Source organism: Mobula hypostoma, chromosome 26 (genome assembly GCF_963921235.1).
Source record: "Mobula hypostoma chromosome 26, sMobHyp1.1, whole genome shotgun sequence".
Classification (NCBI taxonomy): Eukaryota; Metazoa; Chordata; class Chondrichthyes; order Myliobatiformes; family Myliobatidae; genus Mobula; species Mobula hypostoma.
The window spans coordinates 32,596,409-32,621,551 of record NC_086122.1 but is presented as its reverse complement, the minus strand read 5'-3'; the positions used below and the strand labels follow the sequence as shown (position 1 = coordinate 32,621,551).

Below are 25,143 nucleotides of genomic sequence, written 5' to 3'. Positions count from 1 at the left end.
CTAATACTGAGGTAACTGCTTTGTCCATCATTGATTAGAATAGAATAGTGTAGTGCTTCCCATCCTGTGGTGAAGCCAGAGTACTAGTTAGATGCTGGAGGTTGACAGAATTGTTGAGTTTACTTTAAAGGAAGCTATGATCAGCAAACCCTTTTAGCTATATTTTTATTTTCATTTTCAATGAATACCAGAGTTAGGAACTGGTGGGGGGGGGGGGGGGGCGGTAGCAAGACTAAAAATTCTGTAACTGTTATTCAAAGAAAATAGTTATACAAACTGGAACAGATAATTGTACTTTGATTATAGAAAATTGGCTTTCATTGCAGTTCCAAGAAAGGCTCATTATTGATCCCTGATTTGACTTCCAGCTTAGGGGAAGGGTTACTGAAAGCTCACCACAGCTTCCTGAAAAGAACATCATATCTTTTTAATCTGGTTGGATTTACTAAGCAGTTTTTAAGCATGATAATTAAGGTAGGTTGGTGAGATATTTGAATTTTCAAGGAACATTTAACAATATATGTGTGTTTCATGGACTAATCTTGGGTTCAGCAGGGAATTGATTACGTTAAGAATCATGTTTATTATCACTGTCATATGTTGTGCAATTTGTTTTGCAATGCAAGATACAAATAGTACTCTAAATTACAAAATAAAATGGTGTACAAGACAAATACTGAGGTATTCTTCATTCAGAAATGTGAGGGCTGAAGGGAAGAAATTGTTCTTAAAACATTAAGTGTGGGTCTTCAGGGTCCTGTAGCAGCTCTCTGCTGGTAGTAATGCAGAAAAGGCTTGTTCTGGATGGTGAGGGTCTTTAAGGACAGATACTGCCTTTTGAGACAGCACCTCTTGAAGGTGCCTTCAGTCACGGGGAGTTGAACCATGATGGAACTTGCTGAGTCTACAAGCCTCTTGCACACCAGGCTGTGATGTAACCAATCACAAAGCTCTCTGGAAATTTGGTGACGTGCCAATTCTCCTTGAACTCCCAATGAAATAGAGCCACTGGCGGTACCTTCTTTGTGTATGTTCCTGGACTACTAATTTCTTCTGGTAACCAGTGACTGACAAGGTTCTGTATGTTTGCAGTTAGAGTTACCATAAATGAAACTTGTCATAGTGAGAAAAATGTCCACGGTTTCACGGATGATATCTGTGTTAAGGATGTTGATGAGATTTTAATAGTGTTAAGAAAAATACTGTTTATAATACAGTGGCAGGGTGGAGATAGATCTCTACCAAAGGAGGTGTAAGGCACTCCTTCCCTCCACTAGATTTCAGGTCACCCTTTGGGCAAGGAGTAGCACCTACTTAGCACCACCTCCCTCCCCCAAGTGGGTTACGTGAAGCCTTGGGAACAGGTAGTGGATGGTCATATGAGCAGCTGATGCATATTACAAGCCCTCCTTATGCAACCACTGACGCCAAGCGGGCAAACCTTGAAGAGTATTGGTAATGGCTGGGGTCACCCGTCTTGTAAATTCACTGCCCAGAAGAAGGCAATGGCAAACCACTGCTTGCCAAGAACAGTCATGATCAGAGCAAGACCATGATCACCCATGTCATGCGACATGGCACATAATGAATGGATGAAAGAGAAACAATATGCATTTGGTTATGGTTGAAGTGTAACTCAAGTATACCATTCAGAATTCAAAGTAAATACTTTAGCATATGAATTTTTTTTTAAATCATGTTATTTTTTCTTTTCTTTGCAGATTGCCAAGAAACAACAAATCCACAAATTTGGTTCAGATATATTCAGGCTGGATGCGTGGATCGTGCTTAGCTTTAAGGGGAAAAAAAATAACAAAAAAACATTGCAAAATTTCAAATAACCAGATTCCAAAAGATTTTAATGTACTTTAAGTATTTAAAAGAAATATATTTTGATAGATCAAACTATAATATTACAAAGCAGAGCAATACTCTGATTTATAGCTTGCTTTGTTTTAAATATGAATATCTGTGGCCAGGATAGATTTACTCATAAAACCAAATATAGTGGATGCTGAACATGTGAAATAAACCGAAAATGACAGAAATGTTCAAGTCCAGCAGCATCTGCAAAGGGAGAAACAGCATTAGAGTTTTGGGTCGATGACCTATAATTTGGAATTATTTATATTTTTTCCTTCTTTTCGAAAGACAAAGTGAAAGGTACTAGATAAAAGAATGGAGTTAGATTTTAACTTTGCAGTTATATTTTATCAGTTGAGGTGTGTTTTCATTTTAAAACTCAAGTTTTGCCCAAATCTGGAAGTGTGTTTCTGATTGGGGAAGAAAAAAATAAAAATGCTTTGTCTAAAATGTGTCAGTTGTCTTGATTTATTTTGGAGTATAGTTTTGGAATTTAATTTATTAAGTTATGAGAGTAAAGCAAACTTTAATTAAGGATTAACTTTATTCACCACATACATTTAGGAATTTGCTGTGGTGTGTTGGTGTGACGTCCAAGAAAAACAACATTCAAAAATTGTAAGAATAAAGAATTATATGAAAAAAACTTAGAAATTAAAGTATGGGTATGGAATAAAATGTGCATAAATACCAAATATTTACAATGTAAGTGTTAAAAAGTGGCTTAAAGCATCTACAGTGCAGTGACAGGTAAGAGGTAGAGGGAGGTAGGTGTGACTAACTAGAATGATTGATCAACTGCCTGGGGGAAGAAAATTTTCAGATGGCAAAGTTTTTTTTGTTTTACAATCCCTATAGCACTTTGCAGGTGGGTAATGATTTGCAGGCCCGCAATGATTTTTCTTGTCTGCATCTTTGTCCTGGACACATTCCACAACGGTGGCCGACTGCAGCCAGTGGCTTTTTCAGCTGAGCTGACAGTTTGAGTTTGCTGTAGTTTTCATATATTGTGAGAGGATGCTGCACCAGCTCGAGAGGAATTATATGAAAAAAACTTAGAAATTAAAGGCTGATGTGAGGATGCTCTCTCTGATGGGTGTGTAGAATTGCACCAGTATGTTCTGTGTAAGATGGAAATTTACCAACTGCTGCAAGAAGTGCTCTTCTACTGAGTCTTTTTGTTGATGAGGGAGATATGGTCCTCCCACATGAGTTCCTGTGAAATAATGATGCCCAGGATCTTGGAGTTTTAACTGTAGAGTTGTATGAGGAGACACAATTCTCCTGAAGTCGATATGCCTCTCCACAGTTTTGAGGGCAGTCAGCTCCAAGTTGATGTGATTGCACCAGGACAGCAGCTTGTTTCCCTTCCCAGTAGTGCTTCGATTCATCACCTCTGGGGATTAGTCCAAAGACAGTGGTGTCATCTGTAGACTGTATCAGTTTAACAGATGGATCACTGGAGACACAGTCATTGGTGCATACAGAAAATAGGAGAGGCAAGAGAGATCCTCCACCCCCCACCCCCCAACTCATCAGTGCTGACTGAACGGGATGTGGAGATGTGCTTTCCTAGTCTCACATGCTCCCGCCTGTCAGAGAGGACTTTTGTGATTCACCTGCAGATGGGACCTGGTACTTTTTAAGTTTGGAAAGTTTCTCTTGCAGAAGCTCAGAGGTGATGGTGTTGAAGTCTGAAATGAAATCAACAAAGAGAATCCCGACATGTACCGGGGCGTCCAGGTGCTGCAGTATGAAGTTCAGATCAATGTTGACTGAATCATCTGAGGATCCGTCGGTTCTGTGGACAAGCTGCAGAGGTGTAGAAAATTTGGAGTTGTGGATTTGAGAAATGACGAGCTCCACCTTTCAAAAGTCTTCATTGTGACTCATGTGAGTGCAACCGGTCTGTAGTCATTGAGTCCAGTGATTTTTTTTTGAGGGGGGTGGGACTGGAAAAACAGATTTCTTGAAATCTGGAACAGTACATAATTTAAAAGCAAAAAAGAAATTGTCTTCTAAACTCACAAGAGAGCATAGGCCATCAACTTTGATGTTTTGTAGCAGACAATTTCTTTTTTACAAGGTCAAGTTGCTAGCTCGACGCTCGACCCAGCACGGATGGAAAGCGTGCCTGGGGAGCCGGCTGGGTTCGGACCCGGGAGCCTTCGCTCCGAAGTCTGGTGCTGATGCCACTACGCCACCAGCCAGCCAACTTAAAAGACTGAGTAATAATTTCTGTAAAAAAAAGACTGCAGAGAACTGGTTATCACAGTGCTTAAGGATGGCAGGGGCAACAGAGTCGGGGCTGGTAGCCATTTTGATATCTTGCTTCCTGAACAACTATCATGCTTCCTCTTCCTTGACAACAAAGTCTGTGGGACATTGGTGGTGTTCGAGCTGAATGCGCACGGGAGGGGAGATCTTTGAAGTGTGATCTGTGAGTCTAATCTACAGTAATTATCCAAATTGGGAGGAGTGAGTCATCAGGGCAGAGAAGTGCCTTCCTTTTGGACTGAAGGCCTTTCCAGACTGAAGAACTGTCAATTGCAGAAAACTGGTTCTACAGTTTGTCTTAATATTGGTATTTGGCAGCTCTGATTGCCTTCTTCGCGTTGTACCTGGTCTTCTGAATTCCCCTTTATCTCCACTCCTGAAGGCCTCCTCCAGGCGCAGCCATTTAAGCGCTTGTGTTGAAACGATGTTTATTATTGCTGAAGCTTGGTGATTGTTTTATTGAGGATGCAGGTATCTTCACAAAGGCTGGAATGGTATCCACCAATGAGTCCAGGTGCTGCAGTATGAAGTTCAGATCAATGTTAACTGAATCATCTACTGATCCATTGGTTCTGTAGACAAACTGCAGTGGTGTAGAAAATTTGGAGTTGTGGAGTTGAGAAACGACGAGATCCACCTTTCAAAAGTCTTCATTATGACTGATGTGACTGCAGCTACTAGTTCTAAAGATTCTTTAGGTCAAGATACCACCGAATGATTCCTCGGGAGACATCTTCCAGATAGTTTATTATTTCACTTTTTCTACATATTGATATAATATATTAATTCTGCATACATATTTTGATAATAAAGTGAACCACTGAACCAATCAGTGGTGTCAAAACATCTCTGAGGGTTTATCTGACTATATTTTTACAACTTTATTTGTGGGCTTCACCCTTTTCAGTCTTTGCCTTTATGCAAGGATGATCTGAATCATAAATTTGAGAGTAGATCCATAGTGAAAAAGAAAATTGCATAATTGAAAAAAGAACATTATGTTGTCATTAGGTGCTGACATTGTCTTCGCATTTGACTGCTTCATTGCCTTGCATTTTAATGGCAGTGGATTCCAATTAAGAACTCTAGGGTACCACCCTGGTAAAACTCATATAAGTCTTAATTCATTTTCCCTTGCAAAATTGCCATTTCATTCACAACTAGAAATTTATTTTAATTAAAACTTCTCCAAATCATTCCATGTAACATTCTGCAAATGTTCAAAGCTGATGCTTCAAAAGCAATATCCAGAGAGGCTAGTTCTGATCTTGCGCCTCAGGGAAGGTGGTAGGCTTGCTCAATAGAAGTAGTTATTGAATAACTGCACATCCTGGGAATGGCAGAGATTCATCTGGTGCCATCAGCCTGTGCTGTGGGAGATGCATTTGATTTAGCAGAAGAGGAGAACTTTCTGATGGCAGCAGGAAAGATAAAATTAATGTGAAAAAGATGTCTATCACTTTTGATAAGTTTCTAACTTGCTGGTTCGATTAAAAAATGTTTACACTGCTGTCTTTTGGTACATGGTTGGAATCAAATCACTGTCGGATTTTCAGTGTGTGCTTTTCAGCATGCTGCTGTTAGCTGGCTTGTTAAGGCATGCATGAGAAGTCCCCGAGAGAGGTTCAGAACAGTGTTTATCTCTTGATAGGCAGCACAGACAGAGAATTGCCCTATCATACTTGGTGTGCAACTGTAGAACTATCAGAGATATCTTATACAAAATGCTGGAGGGATGCAGCATCCATGTAGAAGAGCAAATAGTTGACGTATCTGGCCGAGATGCTGGGCCTGAAAAGTTGACTGTTTACTCTTTTCCAGAGATTCTGCCTGACCTGCTGAGTTCCTCCAGCATTTTGTATGTGTTGCTTTGGATTTTCAGCATCTGCAGATTTGCTTTTACATTATTGAGTACTTTCTTTACCTTGGCCGAGCCAATAAATGACAGAAAATCTACAGATGCTGGAAATCAATATGCAAAACATGCTGGAGGAACTCAGCAGGCCAGGTAGCATCTATGGAAAAGAGGAAACAGTCGACACTTCAGGCTGAGTCCTAATGAAGGGTCTCGGCCTGAAACACAGACTGTTTCCTCTCTTCCACAGATGTTGCCTGGCCTGCTGAGTTCCTCCAATGACACTATACACGTTTAAAGTTCAATTTAGTCTGAGAGAATGACGGCACAAAAAATTCTGCCTCGTCCCTTCGACCTGCACCTTGACCAGAGCCCTCCATAGTTATCCATTCAGTCCACTTGCCTGATGTTTCACTCAACACCCTAATCACACATTCCTCCTGAGAAATATTGTGACTGAAGGGTACCCATCCACAAAATACTGCAGCACTTTACAAACTTGGGACCTGTAGAGTAATGAAGAACGAGGGCAACAAATTAATGTGAGTGGCACTACTTGCAAATTCCCCTCCACATCGTCGTTATCCTATGAGAGTACTACAAACAGATAACAGCAGTTCAAGGCATTTTCCAATCAATGCTTTGCCATCAATGCCCACAGTCTATAAAATGAATGTCTTCATTATATAATGCAAAGTTTGAGATGTTTTGAATAACCGAAGGAAACAATCTCCCCACACTCATCAATGCTATCCTGAACTACAGAAACAAATCACTGCAGATATTGGGATTAATAAATACTAATTGGAAATACACAGCAAGTCAGACACAACTTGTGAAAATTGGAAGCAGATGTTTCAGGGAAATAATCTGCCATAACCAAACTAAAGAGATAAAATGCGATGGAGGAGGGGAGGAGGGGAGCAGGAAGGAAAAAATCAAGGGTGTGTGATGGTGTAGGAAGCAGGGGAGTTTGAGTAACGAGAGATGATGGTGCTGTGCAAAAGGTCTAACAGGAAAAACAAGCGTAGTGGTTGGCACAACGTTTCACAGCACAGGCAACCGGGGTTCAATTCCCACCGCTGCCTGTAAGGAGTTTGTATGTTGTCCCCACGACCACGTTTGGTAAATTGTAAATTGTCCTGTGATTAGTTTAGGATTAAATTGGGGAATTGCTGGGCAGCTTGGCTCAAAGGACCCATTCCACTCTGAATCTCAATAAATAAATACAATTGTAAAATTAACTAGTGAGTCCTAAAAACTATAGTGTTCTGTTGAAGACGAGTGCTTTTCTTTTACTAGTACTGTTGCGCTATACTGGAATAATGTAGGAAACAAAAGATGCATTCAGAAAGGGGATGAGATAGAGAATTGAAATGACAAGAGATCAGAAGATTGGGTGGCACTTTTGGAGCAGTGTTAACAGCTGGTCACCCGGTCTGTATTTAGTCACCTTGTGTGCAGTCAATATAGTAAGCAAAATTAATTTGTTCAGCTGGGGGTAAATGGAGCCCTGAACAGCACAAGGTGGGAAGTTGCAACATGTGTAGTTTCATTGAATGACATGTCCAAGGGAAGAATTGGTAGTGGTGGAGGAGTACTGATTGAACATGCCATGGATAAAACACAGCAGCAGTATCTGTGGACAGCACATCTGCAAGAAACTCTGCATCCACCATCAAGGGCCCCCAGCATCCAGGCCATGATCTCTCTACACCATTGCCAGCCAGAGGCAGGTACGGGTGCCTTTGGTCCCTCACCAGCGGGTTCAGGAACAGTTCTTACCCTTCATCCATCAGGCACCTGAACTTCACTCCCCTCAACACTGAACTTACTCTACAACCTACAGACTTACTTTCAAGGACTCTACCTCTCGAGTCCCATATTTTTTTTGTTAATTTGCAGTCAGACATTTGCACATTGTCTGTCTTTGCATGTAATTTTCATTGATTCTGTTGTTCTTTTTGTATCTACTGTGAATGCCCACAAGAAAATGAATCCCAAGGTAGTATACAGTGACATATATGTACGCTGATAATAAATTTGAACTTTGAGAGAAACAGTTACAATGCAAGTTGATGGTCTTTTACCATTCTATTATAATCTATGTGCTGTCAGAGATGCATGCAATACCATTGGGCTGATATTAGAGAAAAACCTTGTGGTTTACCCAGAGACAACTAGGATTCACTAATCTGGAGCTGCCAATCACTGCAAGAATGTGAGAGAAGGAGCCTAATACATGTCATTTACAAGGATGGGGAGAGAAGGAGAGAGACGTCATTTACAAGGAAGCTGCCGTTTCCCATCACAACAGTTCTTGTCCTGATGCTCTATGAGGTTTCAATGCAAGCGACAGGAAATTGTCACCCTCGCTTCTCCAACATTGCTCGTTCCAACCTCCGCCCGTCTCCACACACCAATTAAATGTTTTTTCCCCAGTGTTCACACTGGGGGAAAATGCGGATGGTTAAGGAATCCCTTTTCTCCGAGTTGTTACACAAGTGCAGGAGCCAATCAGCGACCTCGCTGTCCCTTTGGCACCGCCCCAGGTCGGAGGTTAGAGTTCAGAGGGGAAGCTCGACCCAAACATGGCGTCGACCAAGCGGGTGCTGTACGTGGGTGAGTGAAAAGAGGCTGAAGCTGCCCCTTCGGGGTAAAAGAGCGGCCGTAGGGGCAGCGGGTTTAACCTGGTGAACGCTCAGATGGGGCGTGAGGTGTCGGTTCCTGACGGGGGGTTTCCTGTTGCGGACGCGGGGGATCGGGAGCATCTCAACGGGGCGAGCAGCGGCTGTGGAGGGAAGCAGCCGAGACCTTTCACCTAGGCAGAGAGCTCGGCCTAACCGGTCTACGCCGACCAAGGTGCCCATCTAAGCCAGTCCCATTTGTCCGCGTTTGGCCCATATCCCGAATAAACCTTTCCTATCCATATCCCCATAAAACCGTAAGACATGGGAGCAGAATTAGGCCACTCGGCCCATCAAGTCTGTTCCATAGTGGCCGATTTGTTAACCCTCTCAACCCCTGGGCCGCAACAGCAACCTGTCACTCGATGTCAGCAAGGCCAAGGAGCTGATTGTTGACTTCTGGAGCAGGAAACCAGAGATCCATAAGCCAGTCCTCATCAAAGGATCAGAGCTGGGGAGGGTCAGCAACTTAAAATTCCTTGGTGCCGTAATTTCAGAGGATTTATCCAGGGCCCAGCACGTAGGCGCAATTACAAAGAAAGCACAGCAGCACTTCTACTTAGGAGTTTGTGAAGATTCAGCATGACATCTAAAACTTCGACAAACTTCTATAGATGTGTGATGGAGAGTGTATTGACTGGCTGCATCACAGCCTGGTATGCAAACACCAATGCCCTTGAATGGAAAGGCCTACAAAGAGTAGTGGATACAGCCCAGTCCATCATGCCCTCCCCAGCAGTGAGCACATCTACATGGAGTGTTGTCGCAGGAAAGCAGCATCCATCATCGGGGAACCCAGCACCCAGGTCATGCTCTCTTCTCACTGCTGCCATCAGGAAGAAGGTACAGGAGCCTCAGCACTCACACCACCAGGTTCAGGAACAGTTATTACCCCTCAACCATCAGGCCCTTATCCCCTTTGTGGATAACTTCACTCAACATCACTTACCCCATCAGTGTCCTCTTCCCACAACCAATGGACTCACTTTCAAGGACTCTTCATCTCATGTTCCCTATATTGTTTGCTTGCTTGCTTATTTATTTCTTTCTTTTTTATTTGCAAGGCGGGTTTTCTTTTGCATACTTGTGGAATGCTCAAGTTGGTGTGGTCTTTCATTGATTTTATTATTCTATTATGTATATATTGAGTATGCCCACCAGAAAATGAATCTCAGGGTTGTATATGGTGACATATATGTACTTTGATAATAAATTTACTTTGAACTTTAATAATAATAAAAAAAGTTGCCCCTAAGTTTTGTTAAATCTTTTCCTTACCGTAAACGTATGCCCTCTGGTTCCAGATTCCCCTCCCTGGGGAAAGGATTGAATGCTGGTTCTCAATTGTTGCATTAATGAAAGGTCGGATTTACACTAATGAAATTTTATAACTACCCCGTTCCCATCAAAACGCCCTGGATTCTGTCACTCACAGTTCAGATTGCTTTGTTTATCACATGTATGTTGGAACATAACAGTGAAATGCATTGATTATGTTAACAACCAGCACACCCAGCTGCCAATAGAGGGAGCTAGCTTCGGTCAGCATGGATCAGTTGGGCCAAATGACTCATTTTGATGCTCTGTGACTTTCTCAGTCTGACTGAACCTGGGGTCAGTTAATGGCAGGGGTCCATGGCATAAAAGAGGTTGGGAGCCCCCGATGGGGAATGGTGTCAACCTGAAATTTATGATAGAGGGGAATTAAACAGGTAAGAGGAAGTAGTTGAGTAAGAGCTGGTGAGCAGGGTGATTTGCAATTGGTGGAGAGGAGAGGAGTTGGGAGATAATGGATGGAAGATGATGGAATCTGACAGGAGAGGGACGTGGAGCATTGAGCTAAATAAGGGAGGAGGGGAAGGGTGATGGGTAGAAGGAGAAGGTGAAGGAGGGGAAGATGGGGAATGGAAAGAGGCAAGAGGAGAATGTGGGCTGGTGAGGGTGGGAAGCTGAGGAGGAGCAAGTAGAAGGACAGAGGTGGGAGCAGCTCGCCTGAAATTGGAGAATTTCCTGCCATAAGATTTTAGATGGCATAGTTCCACCCAGACAGGATATGAAGTGCTCTCTCTCTGTGATGCCCCACCTCCTTCCCTTTCTCCCATGGTTCATTCTCTTCTCATCTCAGATTACTACTTCTTCAGCATTTATCTTTCCCACCTATCACCTCCCAGCTTCTCACTTCATCTCCCCCTCCCCCAACCACCCGCCGTCCCGCTCACCTGGCTTCACCTATCACCTGTCAGCTGGTACTTCTTTCTGTCCCTCGCCGTCCTATTCCGGGTTTTTCCCCCTTCCTAACGAGTCCCGATGAAGGGTCTCGCGAAGCATGGACTGTTTATTCCTCTCCATAAATGCTGCCTGGCCTGCTGAGTTCCTCCCCAAAATGGTGTGTTGATTTGTGTGCTGTCCTGCTTTGTGTTTAACGCTGAGGGAGAGAGGTGGGTGGGGGAAATGGTGAGGTGAATTAAAATGGCTCGCCACTGGGTATTCCTGAAGGCCGTATCGGATGGAGCATAGGTGCTTGGCAAAGCATTTGCTTGTTCCATGCCCTTGGCCTCTTTGATGCAGAGGAGGCCACGTCGAGAGCACCAGATGCATTAAACAAGGTTGAAGGAGATGCAATGTGGGACAAAGCAAGAAGCCTCGCATTCCCAGGGTGAATGTGCAAACTCCATGCAAGTAGCACCAGTGTATCCAGGTCAGTGGTGATATGAGGAAACAGCTTTATTAATGTCCCCCAAAGCCATCCATAACTTGGAATTATTACTGTAATGATTATCAAAGGGCATCCAGATGATAGAATGTCTACCCCAAGAAGGTCTATCTGGTTTTAATGGATGATGCTTTGACCATAATCTTAACACGGTCATACAGCAGCAGCATCACTGCGCTGCTTTCACACTTGAAACTCTGGAGACTGTGAGTCTTGGTGACTTCGTGAATGGATTTCAAACTTTTTAACTGGACTGGGAAACTGGACATCTTGTTATAGAGAGATGTAATGGAGGTTTGTTCTTTAGTCTGAGCATTTGGCTTTAGACTGTTAGGACTCAAGGTTCAAAATACATTTATTATCAAATAATGTATAAATTATACAACCTTGAGAGTCCTGACGAAGGGTCTCAGCCTGAAACGTCGACTGTACCTCTTCCTAGAGATGCTGCCTGGCCTGCTGCGTTCACCAGCAACTTTGATGTGTCTTGCCAACAGCATCTGCAGAATTCCTCGTGTTTGCAACCTTGAAATTTGCCTGCTTGCAGGCAGCCACAAAGCAAGAAACCCGAATAACCCAATTTAAAGAAGAAAGACGATAACCAGATCAGCTTCCCACTTCCCGGAGTAGGCCCAAGCCTCGATCTCAGTTCATCCTATTAGTGGGCCAAAATGCTGCAAATCTGGCAGAGACGACTAAAGACGGAGCAGTTCACGGCCTCGGCACTTCCAGCCTCTCTGTGCTGCTGTTTAAATTGACCCAGCACCGGGTAGTGCCTCGCTCTAGGACCCGGACACTCTTGGGCCTCACGACCTGAAGCCGATCTTGATCTCACCAAATTGGCTCACACTTGGAGTGATATAATCTCGTATCCTGAGGCATCGAAACTCTTCCACCTCAACTCCGCTCCAAATCCCTCACCCCAGTGCCGCCCGCGACCCCTGTCTTGAACACGTTGTCTTTTGGCTTTGCGATGCACCCGCATGGCCCATCCTTTGAATTGGCTTTGCCTTCGCTTCCTTCCTCATTATTTGCGGTGATAGTTTACTGCATTTTACTTCAGAAGAGGTGTTATCACTGATTTTTTTGGTCAGATTCCTTGCCTTTTGAACGACCAGTGGGCTGTCACATGCATCCCGGAGGAAGCTGAGGCACTTCCACAAAAGGATGGAAGATTTTCAGTCATGAAAAAGGGTCTCGGCCTGAAATATCGACTGTTTATTCTTTTCCTTGGACGCTGCCTGACCTGCTGAGTTCCTCCAGCATTTTGTGTGTGTTGCTCTGGATTTCCAGCATTTGCAGGCTTTCTTATGTTTAAGATTTTCAGTCTTAAATGCATTCATCTTCTGTCTTGGCAGGTGAGTTGAAGGTCGTGAATCCTATAGGGGCTACACATGTGGACATTAACACATGCAGATGCTCATGCTCTTGAGAAGAAATAAAATACTGACAATGCAGTTTCCTATCGACGTCTCGGCGCGAAATGTCAACTCTTTATTCATTTCTAAAGATGCTGCCTGACCTGCCGAGTTCCTCCAGCATCTTGTGTGTGTTGCTCTGGATTTCCAGCATCTGCAGAACCTCTTGTGTTTATGCATAAGAAACTGAGGTATGTTTGTCATTTTAAATAGGTGGCCTTGCTGAAGAGGTGGACGAGAAGGTGCTTCATGCTGCTTTCATTCCATTTGGAGATGTCATGGACATTCAAATTCCGCTGGATTATGAGACAGGTAAATGCTCAGATTCACCTCACTGTGCTCTGGTCAGTATCAGAAATGCAACAAATTTAATAAGTATTACTTCCTTTGTAATTTAGAATTTTTTGCTACACTTGAACACTTCTAATGAATGAGTTCTGATGTCTCAGAATTCTTGTCCGAAAACTTAAACCTCTAAATTTAATTTTAAATATATAAAGATCTAAATTTAAAATTTGTAAAAGTAAATTAGCTCTAGATTTTACAGCACACTCTTGTATGTATGATGACAGCTGTTTTCTGTGATACCTGGTGTTCTATATTGGTAAATCTGGTAATAAAGATTGTAAAATAGTTAACAATCTAAATTATGTTATTCCTGTTTAGAGAAACACAGAGGTTTTGCATTTATTGAATTTGAGAATGCCGAGGTGAGTTAGTTATTTTTATATTTCTAATAGCCGAAATCAAACTAGTCTGCCAATCATCAGTATATGCATACTAGAAACTAATTTGAAGACCACTCCGTATTTTATTTTCTAAGTGTCCAGCTGGAAATATTATTGATATTCCATGGGTGAAAGCTATGGATTTCAGCGAGCAAATATTTTTTGACCAAGTTATATAAATTAACTCTTTCTCCATTTCCATGCTCTCAATCTGCCCATCACCCACCTTCTTTGCATGGTCCACGATCTTCTCCAGTCAGATTCCATCTTCTTCATCCTTTTGTCATTTCCACCTATCACCAGCTAAGAGACCATCCCCTCCCTCTCCCACTTTTCAACCCCCTCTCATTTGAACCCGTTGACCGCCTGTCAGTTCTTTCTTCACCCCTTCCCGCCCCCCCACCCCAATCTTTTTGTACTATCTCCCACCCTCCTTTCCAGTCCTGATGAAGGGTCTCAATCTGAAACATTGGACATTTCCCTCCATAGATGCTACCTGACCTGCTGAGTTCCTCCAGCATTTTGTGTTGTTGTAGATTTCCAGCATTTGTGTCAACATAAAAAATGTGTTTACTGTTTGTTTAAGATGGGTAATATTTGTGCATGTTTTCCCCCTAGTTTTCATCTGTAGTTGTGTTGAATGTTGAGACTTGTGCGAAAGTTCTGAGTAACAGGAGGTATGAATAACACTAAGATAACAATGGGAGGGAGGCGGAATAGCTGGAGGTACTGGATATTTGGTATAAAGATGACCTCTGCTTCCTAGTTTCATGTTCCAAGGACACCTGCTTGATATTGTAGATAAAAAAGATTGCAGATTCTGGAATCTAGAGCAGAAAAATAAACTGCTGGGAGAACTCAACAGGTCAAGCAGCCTCTGCAGAGGCAGAAAAATGGATGGCTTTTAAAAACACAAACACGAGGAAATCTGCAGATGCTGGAATTTCAAGCCACAAACATCAAAGTTGCTGGTGAACGCAGCAGGCCAGGCAGCATCTATAGGAAGAGGTACTGTTGACGTTTCGGGCCGAGACCCTTCGTCAGGATGGCTTTTCGGGTCGGCACCCTGCATGGCTCCAGACACTGCTTGACCTGCTGAGTTCCTCCTACAATTTGTCTTTTACTCCTGTGCGATATTGTTACCAGTGGGAACAGGTGTGAAGTGTGGATTGTGAATGAAGACATGGTTGTGTCACCCCACTCCCAAAGTCGTTTGCTCCATCTGTAACAGAAGTACTCTTGATTCAGGAAGAGAAAGACTTTTTATATTTCTAAAAATGTCTGTAAACAGTGAAATGGTCTAGTGCCTTACCGTCTATTGCTTCACATTTAGTTGTATTTTTAAGGCATTTATTTCATCCACCGATGTTATGATCAATAAAATCTTCTCCCTCCAATGCACTGCTGAAATATAATTTTCAGTTAATAAAAGAAAATAGGTTTGGAATGCTGCTTATTGATAGCTTACAACTTTCCACTTATTTTTTCTAGGATGCTGCAGCTGCCATTGATAACATGGTAGGTGGCAAATGGTGTACCTTCTTCGCATTCTTTTATTATAGAGAGCGATATTTTAAAATCATTGTTAATGTAGCGATTACTTGAAAACAAAGCCAAACCCTTTGGACTGATCGAGGGGCTCAACGCTGTGTGACGCGCTTCCAAATAACTCAGCTCCAGGTCAAAGAAAAAACCGTGCAATCCTTTGTTACTAAACCAGCAAAAACGAAAGACCTTACAGCGATATTAGAAATTAGCACATCCAAATTTAGCGAAATAACTAAATAAACGGAATAAGAGTAATTAGTGTTCTAATTAGCGGTCAACAAAAAATATCATCCATGCCCCGGCTGCCTCTAACTAAGCTAACTAACTAGGACAAAGTATGAATACATAACTATACTAATTTGCTTCTAGCACACCCCAACCCGTGCGACAAATTACCATAACCCATAAAACATGTACACAAAATATAATTCAGACAGAGCATAGGTATATAGCTCCTACAGTTAATAATGTAAAATGGTTGCGAACTGATACCCATTAAAGTATCAAGTAACAATGAATGAGGGATATGCCTGAAAGTGAAGAATATTCAAATACACCCTGCATAATATTAGCCTAATTGTCTTTATTTTCATGCCATTTACCAGAATGAGTCTGAACTTTTTGGAAGGACAATCCGAGTAAATCTGGCAAAACCTATGCGAATTAAAGAGGGATCCTCAAGAGCAGGTGAGGAATAAAACTGTATTTTTACATAGAATGAGTATTTTCCTTATTGACAGAACTTAAATAGCTACTACAGGATATACAGTGGATTCTGGTTAATTAGGTCACCTATTAATCGGGGCAGCTGCTTATTAGGGACAAATCTTATAGAGCAGAAACTATTTGCAAAAATAGCTGGGATTCCTTTCACTTATTTAAACTGAGGCAGGAGACTGTTGCCAAACAGCTTCTAACTAGCATACCAGTATGTGGCATTCGACACTACACTGTGCTTAGAGCAAACAGTCTTTAAATAGGGTCAGTTGCATGTACTTGTCTTCAAAAGCAGTGATAATCAGGCCTCAGCCCGAAACGTCGACTGTTTATCCCTCTCCTAGATGCTGCCTGCCTTGCTGAGTTCCTGCAGCATTTTGTGTGTGTTGCTTAGGATTTCCAGCATCGAAGAATCTGTGCTGCTGAGCTGTCCGGGGGGGAGGTGCTGAACTGCAAAGGCTGAGAGATTCAGAGACAGTAATACGCGGTTTATCGCGGTGAGATCCATCATCATTCACGACCTTGCTCAAGATTATTTTGTTGCTAAGAGCAAGCCCGAGCAGCCAGAAAAACAGCCTGGAGAGGTTCAAGCAGCAGCTAACAGGTTCGATGGGGAGAGATTTGGAAATAACTTTGGTAGAGCCTATGAATTGTCAATTAGCAGCTGAGGGAGGCCACTCATTCCTTTGAGCATCTTCTGTCATTCAGCAAGTTTGTGATTTATCTGATTGTAACTTCAACTCTGCATCCAGGCTGCCTGTGATAACCTTTACCTTTCACCCCCCCCAACTCTTTAGAATCTATCCACTTCTGCCTTGAAAATATGCAAAGACTCTGTTTCCACTGCCTTTTGAGTCTTTAAGCTCCAGACTTTCAACCCTCAGAGAAGAAAATTTGACCATAAGACATAGGAGCAGAATTAGGCCGTTTGGCTTATCAAGTCCTCCACGAGGACCACAACCTTGCAGTAGGGTTTGGAGGCTTGTGTGCCTCAATGACATGGAGAGCTGTGTTGTCTGGAGTCAGGGCTTTATGCTTTGGCTCTTGGTAGGGTCACCCCTGCCAAGCAGCTCAAAGGGTAGAGGTCAGACTAAGAGTGGTCCACCGGTCCTCCAGGTTCAGGGATTCAGCTCCGGGCTAACAACCCTGACTGGTAAAACAAAATTGTTATGGAAACAGCAAAGGAAAATCCTTCTGCATCTGAGTGCAATGGTATTCCTGAGTCTCCGTCCAGGACTCCCATGACTGACAGAAGTGAAAAGGAAGAGGAAGCTACTGACATGATGAAAGAAGCCCTGGACACCACCAGAGATGAAGGAGCCTCATTGCTAGCCTAAATTTCAGCGACATGATGGGTAGTAGGCAGTCAAAGGAAGGATATACTGGCATTGTAGAGAGCCCAGAGGAGGTTCACAAGGATGATCCCGGGAATGAAAGGGTTAATTTGTGAGCAGCGTTTGATGGTTCTGAGCCTATACTTGCTGGAGATTAGAAGAATGAGGGGATCTGATTGATATTGAAAGGCTTAGATCAGGGGTTCTCAGTCTGGGGTCCACAAACCCTTCGGTTAATGATAGGGGTACATGGCGTAAAAAAAGGCTGGGAGCCCTTGGCCTTGATAGAGTGGACGTTGAGAAGTTTCCAGTAGTGGGGGAAATCTAGGACCAGAGGGCACAGCCTCAGAATACAGGGATGTCCTTTTAGAAGAGAGAAGAGGAGGAATATCTTTAGTCAGGGGGTAATAAATCTGTAGAATTCATTGCCTGAGACGGCTGTGGAGGCATTGGATATATTTAAAGCAGAGGCTGATAAGTTCTTGATTAGTAAGAGGGTCAAAGGTTATGGGGAGAAAGCAGGAGAATGGGGTTAAAAGGGATAATAAATCAGCCGTGAGGGAATGGTAGAGCAGACTTGATGAGTCATCTGCTATCTATCTACTGCCCGTTACGCCGCTGGCGCTTACGGCAGCAATGAAGGTCCTGCATCTCTGGTGGTGTCCAAGGCTTCCTTCATTGCGTCAGTAGCTCAGTTGTTACTCCAATCAGTCATGCAGGTCTATCCTCTACCCTTTGACCTGTTTGGCATGGGTGACTCTACCAAGAGCCAAAGCATAGAGCCCTGACTCCAGCCAACGTAGCTGTCTGGGTCACTGAGGCACACAAGCCTCCAAATCCAATGACAAGACTGTGGTCCTCTTGGAGGCTTCTTTCTGAGATAAAGCGCTAAAACTGCTCACCATGCCCCAACTGCAATATAAAGCCTCACTGAACTAGAGGCATTAATATAATTGCTGCGCTTTGTAACTGAAATATAAGTGATATTCCTTTCAATCTAGTGTGGTCGGACGACGATTGGTTAAAGAAATTTGCTGGAAAGACGCTGGAGGAAACTGAAGGTGATGAGCGTGGAGGAGACAGTGGAGAAACACAGACGCAGGAGGTGAGGCTTAGTCACCGTGAAACACTTTGGCAAAATAATTCCACATAAAGGAGGTATTGCAGTTGGACCGGCACCATTTAACGGGTTATTTTAGTTCTGGCATGCCCTAATACAAAACTTGGCAAAGGCTGAAGTGGTATCTGGAGAGTGAGATGGATGCAGGCCTGTGGTAAATGACAGAGGAGTCTGTCTTATTGCATTGTATAAGCACCATGTTTAACCAGCTCAGTAATTCACAAACATCTGTGTTAAATGTGCATCTCGTAAGTTATGAAATCCAAGCATTAACTGCCTTCTCTTAAAAATCATGGAATGCTGCTAAGACACAAAGTAGAAATCCACGATTTCTTAGTAAAAATATGCAGATAACATTGATATTTTTGATTGGATTTTCTTAGATGTACAATACAATTAACACAAATGGTATGAAATCAATTGCGCACATGACTTTGGTGAGATCGGGAAAATAGTATTTGATTTTATTATTTTATACAAATGTATGTCAACACTTGAGTATTTGAAAGTACCTTTTTTGTTCATAATTATTTATTCATTAAAAATAATTATTTCTTAAGGGTGAGCCACCAGCCAAAAAATCAAGAGCCAATCCTCAAGTCTACATGGACATCAAAATAGGCAATAAACCTGTTGGTAGAATACGGTTTTTATTGCGAGCTGATGTTGTTCCAATGACTGTAGGTAAGCAGTTATATAACACACACACACACACACACACACACACACGTACGTGTGTCCTTATTATTTGTAACCACCTTGTTAGTTACACTTATTTCCTTTCACCCACCTTGTATCTGAGTCGCCCGAAGCTGCCTGCCAGACTACAGACCATGGGCTGCTCCTGCTAATGATATATTTATGCTCATAGTAGATACTCTCTTGAATTGCCCTTTTTGGAATATGATGGTTTTGGAGGATTTGCTTTCTATTGTATAAAAATCCGAACTGAAATTGCCAAGATCTGTGAATGTGCACAGCTTGAGGTAAAGCAAACATACTGTATGTTCAGTTTTTACACGTGAATCACCTGATTTCTGCCAAATGAGCCTACAAAGGCTGAAGCCTCAGCAGTTCTGCTTCTGAGTGAATTGATGGAAAGGATAGAAGTAGTTGGCAAAGGAGGTGTAAGGCGCTCCTTCCCTCCACTAGTCTGCAGGTCACCCTTGGGCAAGGTGTAGCACCTGCTTACCCTCCCAAACAGGATCATGTGAAGCCATGGGAGCAGGTGGTGGATGGTCGTATGAGCAGCCGGTGCAGATCACAAGTCCTGGTTATGTGACCACTGACGCCAGGCAGACAATCTCTGAAGAGTATTGATAATGGGCAGGGTCACCCATCTTGTAAAGACACTGCCCAGAAGAAGGCAATGGCAAACCACTTCTGTAGAACAATTTGCCAAGAACAATCATGGTCATGGAAAGACCATGATTGCCCATGTTACAAGACACGACACATAATGATGATGAGTTGGCAAAAACCCTGCGATGTTACTCATGGGTTTTAACTACGTAAATAATGAACAGACCAGCTTGTACTAGAGAGAGCAAGAGAGAGTGGGTTTCTTAACAGGATGTAGGATAGTTTTCTGCAAAATTGGCTTGGAATTTTCTGGAAGCCCTGAGTCACAAAGTCAGCATCAATATTGAATAAAAGCTCCGGGGCAATGTCTCTGGTGAGGCTGCGTGTTTGAAGACCTTCCACGTTGGCATCTGTGAAGTCACAGCCAAGGCTGATCCAGCGACCACTGAGTTTAAATGTTCATTATTGTTAAAAGTTAATGAAGAAAGAGAAAACAAATAAAACATGTAATATACTAGAAAAACACAAAAGATTTGAAATTAACTCAATTCAAAAAGATATAGATTACCTGATCCTCGTTAGTGTCTTGCAACCAGTCCTGTCCCCCTGAGTCAGAGCAGCTGTTGAGCCTACAAGTCCCTTGGACCTGTTGGATAAAGTGACAAGCTGAGGCTCCTGCAACCTGGGTCCTCGTCCCTGCTGAACCGCTGTCCAAATCCAGGCCACTCCCTCACCTGCCTCCTGGATCAAACCATCTGTATCTCCCTTCCCTAATGTAAAACAGGGGTTCCCAGCCTCTTTTATGCCATGGACCTCCTACCATTAACCGAGGGGTCTGGGACCCCCTTGTGTAATACAATGTCCGCAGTTGGCACTCCCACTCAACACCTCTTGGGTTGAAGCTTTTCAAGATGCAGAAGCGTTTGCTAGAAATCAGATCTCCAGCAATGCTCGGGTGTTGCAGTTACAACACATCACCTGTCTTGCCATCCCTGTCAAATGTTGTGATTTCATGGAATCAGTTCAAATTTCTGTTTATCTAATCTAGATTATTTTAACTGGTTTATCAGTTGAATGTAATGTGGACTCATGAGTTTTTATCTACACAAGTCTTTCTTAAGTTAAGTAAAACAGCCCAGTTAACATTAAGCATCAGACATCACTGCCTGAAACATCCATAAATCTATTGGAGGCTGTAAAGAGTTTTTCCTTTTCTCACTGATTTGCTGATCACCTTCATTCTGCATCCTGTGGTTCTTAACCACTCCATCAATGGGAACAATTTCCCTCACTTAACAATTAACTAAAACTATTGGGTCAATTTACAACCTCTCGGCTTCTGCAGAGGACAAACCGAGCTTCTCCACATAACTAGAAGTTCTCTGTCATAGAGTTAATACAGCATGGAGACAGGGCGTTCAACCCCAGTTAGCTACACTAATTAAACCATTCAAGGTGCTTGAAGCCATGAGGACAATCCCAGCTTCTCCACATAACTAAAAGTCCTCTCTCATGGAGTTAATACAGCATGGAAACAGGCCTTACAACCCCAGTTAGCCACACTATTTGAACCATACAAGGTTACTAAGTTAGCCCCATTTGTCTGCATTTGGTCCATATCCCTCTAAGCCAAAGGTTCCCAACCTGGAGTCCGCAGACCCCTCGGTTAATGGTATTTGTCCCTGGCATAAAAAAAGGTTGGGAACTCTGCTCTAATATTTTCTGGTCCATGTACTGTACCTGCCTAAATGTCTTTTACATGTTGTTATTGCGCCTGTTTCAAGCACTCCTTCTGGCAGTTCGTTCCATAAATACCTCACTCTCTGCGTAGAAGAAGTTGCCCCTTGGGTCCCAGATTCACACGTCATTAGACTGGAATCTGTCATATGTTTTCTCTTGCTGCATTACTTTGCTCGTTTTTTTCCCGTCATTTAGAGGTCTCTGTTAATTTCCCTACCATGAGGAGAATATACTTAGATTGTAGCTGAGACATCTCTAACTTAAAGGTTTCCAGTTGTTCAATTATGGCTGTGCCTGCCAAGTTTAGTCCCAGTGTTCTTTGGCTAAATCTCTCCTCGTCACATTGGATTTGGCCTTTCTCCAAATGACTGATTTTTATCGCTTGCAGTTATCACAAAGTGTACACAATGGGATGCTTAGGAATCTGATTTTGTAAATGACTAGCATAATTAATATAGAAAGATCTCACAGATTGTCCTTGTGTAAATATTTAAATAAAACATTTTTCCCAGAGAATTTCCGTTGCCTCTGTACACACGAGAAAGGATTTGGATTCAAGGGCAGCAGTTTCCATCGGATTATCCCCCAGTTCATGTGTCAAGCCGGTGACTTCACCAATCACAATGGCACAGGAGGGAAATCCATCTACGGCAGAAAGTTTGATGATGAAAACTTTATTCTGAAACACTCTGGGGCAGGTAATGTGATTTCTACTTTATTTTTGAAAAAACATAGGTAATTCTGTTGGCGTTGAAAGTGATTGATGTAAAGACTGAAGGTCTGACATTCTCTGTAGCTTTGTCATGGCCAGTTTTACTGGCAAACTAAGAGGCTTGCCTTTTGCTGCTGAAGAATAAAAGTAATTAAAAAAATGAACTCATTTAATTGACACGGTTTGTGGTTTGGACTCTGGTTAATGATATGTTCCTGGTTGCTCCATTGTTGCTATTTATTTTGGGAGATTTTAAATTGGGGCGGCCTACAGATAACGAACACTGAGCTAAACTGAATATGCCTGGACTCTTCTGATTTTTGTGTTTTTCGCTCATATTTTTTGTTTGCTGCTGCACGCGTTTTTTTTGTGCATTCTTTTTTGTGCATGGGGGGGGGTTGATGTCTTTCTTACAACGGGTTCCACAGCTCTGTTTGTTTCGTGGCTGTCTGTGGGAAAGATGTGTCAGGGTTGTATACCTCACACATATTTTGTCTAAGCTGCAGCGGGATTCCTTTGGTTCCTTTGCTGTGCCTGCTTGGAGAGAATTGTAGTTGATTTTAGATGAGGAATCTTGGCAGGCAGGTGTAGGGGCATCACAACAGAAGCTAATTCTTCCAGTACCAACTGGATTCAAGAGTAGAACTGTCATTTTCTTCCTTTCCTAATTTCAGAGAATACTGCAGTCACTTGCGACTTCTACCTTTATTCCCACTGAGCAGTTTGGGCAAGAATCCCCCTGGGTGCGCTGGGTGCCTCCACAGTCCAAAGACTGTACTGGTTAGAAGCTTAAATGGACATTGTAAATTCTCCTGTGGTTAGGTTAGTGTTAAATCAGGTTGTCGGGGGTTACCGGGCAGCACAGCTCGAAGGACCAGAGGGGCCTATTTAATAAAATAAAATCCAAGGATTTAACCTGCAAACAGTGTGGTAACGTGCCACATGGGCGCTCAGACATCATCTGGAATTTTTGAAGAAGCCTAAGATTTTGTTTTCAAAAGTAATTTTTTTTGGATGGAATTAATATTTAATTTAATGCCTTGTTGTATGCTGGTTTAATTTCTTGAAGGACATTGTCTTGACAGCTGCAAAAATCATGTAACATTATTTAAGCAGCTTAGGAATAATAGGATCTTGCTCTACTGGGTCAAAACCACTGAATTTTGTACTCTTTAGTTGAGCTGATGATCTCTGCATTTGGTTTAGGTTTACTCTCAATGGCAAACTCAGGAGTAAACACAAATGGATCTCAGTTTTTCATTACCCTCGAAAAGACGGACTGGCTGGATGGAAAGCACGTAGTATTTGGTGAAGTTCTGGAAGGAATGGATATTGTCAAACAGATGGAAGTGAGTATTAAACCCCAGTGTAATTCTACTTTTTATTTTTCCAATTCTATAATCTCTTGTCTTTGATCGTCTTCTAACCTTTATTTCTGCTGTGGACCAATACCATTAAGCAAGGGGTCCGTAAACCCTAGATTGGGAACCTCTGTTGTAACACGTTAGCTGTTGTTTTCTCCAGTACAGTCACAGTCAGTGGAATTGCATATATAGGTGAATAGTGCTGATATTCCCAGTAATTTCTTTTGCTGCAGTGATAGCCAGTGTCTCTTGGGTTGCCTTGAGGTGCACATGTTCACCAAATAAGTGAGAAATGTCGGCCTTGCAGATGGAAAGAAAACTTAAAGCTTAGTTTTTTTAAATGGCGTATTCCTTCTCAGTGAGAATTGATTAAGTTATAACAATGAGTAAATTATATTACTTAAGATGCATCAAGTAGTTGATTTTGTGCATGTTACAAATATAGTATATTTATAAAATTAACACAGATTCTGGTTTCTATGATTTTGAATTATTTTAAGGAAATATAATCATTCACTTGATATTGAAACTATTGAATAACCTCAACTAGTTCCCTCCAATAATTAAATGGCACAATAAAAGGGAGAGAGAGAGGCATTCATTGGTGGTGGGGAAAATCTAGAAAATAGCACCACTTAGACAAGATGGTGGAACAACAAGGTACTGGCACAGCAGTGATGCAAACGAACACAAAACACTTTTTGCAAAAGTCAGGAAAATAGAGACTTGCGTCATAGAGGGAGAGAGGGAGGGAATAATGTTCATTGGCATGTACATAGCAAGGATGGACTGGAGAGAATGTGAACCAAGAGACAGGTTTGACAAACAGCTGAAACTAAACCAAAAGAAAAGCTCATAAAAGTGAAATCTGGAAGAATGAGCTGTTTGAGGTTATTGGTTAACCATACATGGAATGCCTTTAATTTTTATGGTGGTTTTGGTGGTGGGTGGAAAAACCACAGTGACCACATTTTTAAAAGAATAATTGCTTTGAAAATTTAAATATAATTCGGCAGAAGTGAAATGTTGGAGAGGAACTGAAATTTATTCACATGAATGGAAAAAACATTCAATATATTGATTTATAGTCTGGCCGCAGCAAATTTTGTTAATCTTGTGGTCACTACTTCAAAAGGATCAAAATTAATGTGATTTGTCTTTGAAGTGAAATATTTGAATGAACAATTTAGTTTGTTAATAATGTTTAGTTCAAGATTGTTTTTCCTGAAATATCTATAACTGGTGTGTTATTTCCAGGCTCAAGGTACAAAGGATGGAAAGCCTAAACAGAAAGTGATAATTTCAGACTGTGGAGAATACGTGTGATGGCAGCGGCTGTTAGCATCTGTGGATTGCAGTGTTCCCCTGTTTTCACTGTTAATGTGAAAATTTATTGTAAATATATATCAACATTCATAATAAATTAATTTTTAAAAATACATCTTTCTCTTTGCGGAGACAATGAAAATTGTTTGTGTTTTCCCGTTCTTTGTGTGTAAAAACTATCAGGGCCACATTTCTCATTAATTGGAGATTTAAAAGCTTTTGCCACTGCAGGCCTTTTTACAACAGAATTCTACATTTGAACATTCGAGAATCATATGTAACTAGATTTAAACACTAGGCACATTTCTAATTGTCCATGAAAGAATTGTGCTCCATTCTAAATCATCCATTGTATCAAAATAAGCATATATGGAAAAATACTTCTGATTTCTTTCTATCAGTCTTTTTGATAAAGTCAGTGAAATTAACGACTGTACGG

General features: G+C 42.0%; 3 protein-coding genes across 7 annotated transcripts in view; 2 read left to right on the top strand and 1 right to left on the bottom strand.

Annotated features, from left to right (window-relative positions):
- pabpc4 (poly(A) binding protein, cytoplasmic 4 (inducible form)) overlaps positions 1-2,307 on the top strand; it is a 41,283-nt gene extending 38,976 nt beyond the window's left edge. For 4 of the 5 annotated variants that reach the window (XM_063033897.1, XM_063033900.1, XM_063033898.1 and 1 more), the window contains one exon: positions 1,722-2,307. The gene's annotated coding sequence lies outside the window, so the exon portion shown is untranslated. Of the gene's footprint in view, positions 1-368; positions 475-1,721 lie in introns of all 5 variants that reach the window. The other variant, XR_010016172.1, reaches the window with a different exon arrangement.
- A 6,262-nt stretch (positions 2,308-8,569) lies between these two features.
- On the top strand, positions 8,570-24,824 carry ppie (peptidylprolyl isomerase E (cyclophilin E)). The gene is made up of 10 exons (XM_063033837.1): positions 8,570-8,617; positions 13,027-13,125; positions 13,480-13,523; positions 15,033-15,059; positions 15,695-15,776; positions 18,142-18,245; positions 18,821-18,944; positions 21,815-22,000; positions 23,221-23,363; positions 24,636-24,824. Exons 1-10 carry the CDS (start codon positions 8,587-8,589, stop codon positions 24,702-24,704), a joined length of 909 nt encoding a protein of 302 aa, XP_062889907.1. The 5' UTR covers positions 8,570-8,586; the 3' UTR covers positions 24,705-24,824.
- LOC134338189 (homeobox-containing protein 1-like) overlaps positions 19,414-25,143 on the bottom strand; it is a 73,903-nt gene continuing 68,173 nt past the window's right edge. Inside the window, exons 11-12 of the transcript XR_010016164.1 lie at positions 20,131-20,208; positions 19,414-20,007 (exon numbers count right to left, since the gene is read on the bottom strand). The gene's annotated coding sequence lies outside the window, so the exon portion shown is untranslated. The remainder of the gene's footprint in view (positions 20,008-20,130; positions 20,209-25,143) is intronic.

Coding starts and splice junctions, on each gene's coding strand:
- ppie (XM_063033837.1), top strand. CDS start 8,587: ATGGCGTCGACCAAGCGGGTGCTGTACGTGG. Junction 18,246..18,820: donor GAGAAACACAGACGCAGGAG/GTGAGGCTTAGT, acceptor TTATTTCTTAAG/GGTGAGCCACCAGCCAAAAA. Junction 18,945..21,814: donor TGTTGTTCCAATGACTGTAG/GTAAGCAGTTAT, acceptor CATTTTTCCCAG/AGAATTTCCGTTGCCTCTGT.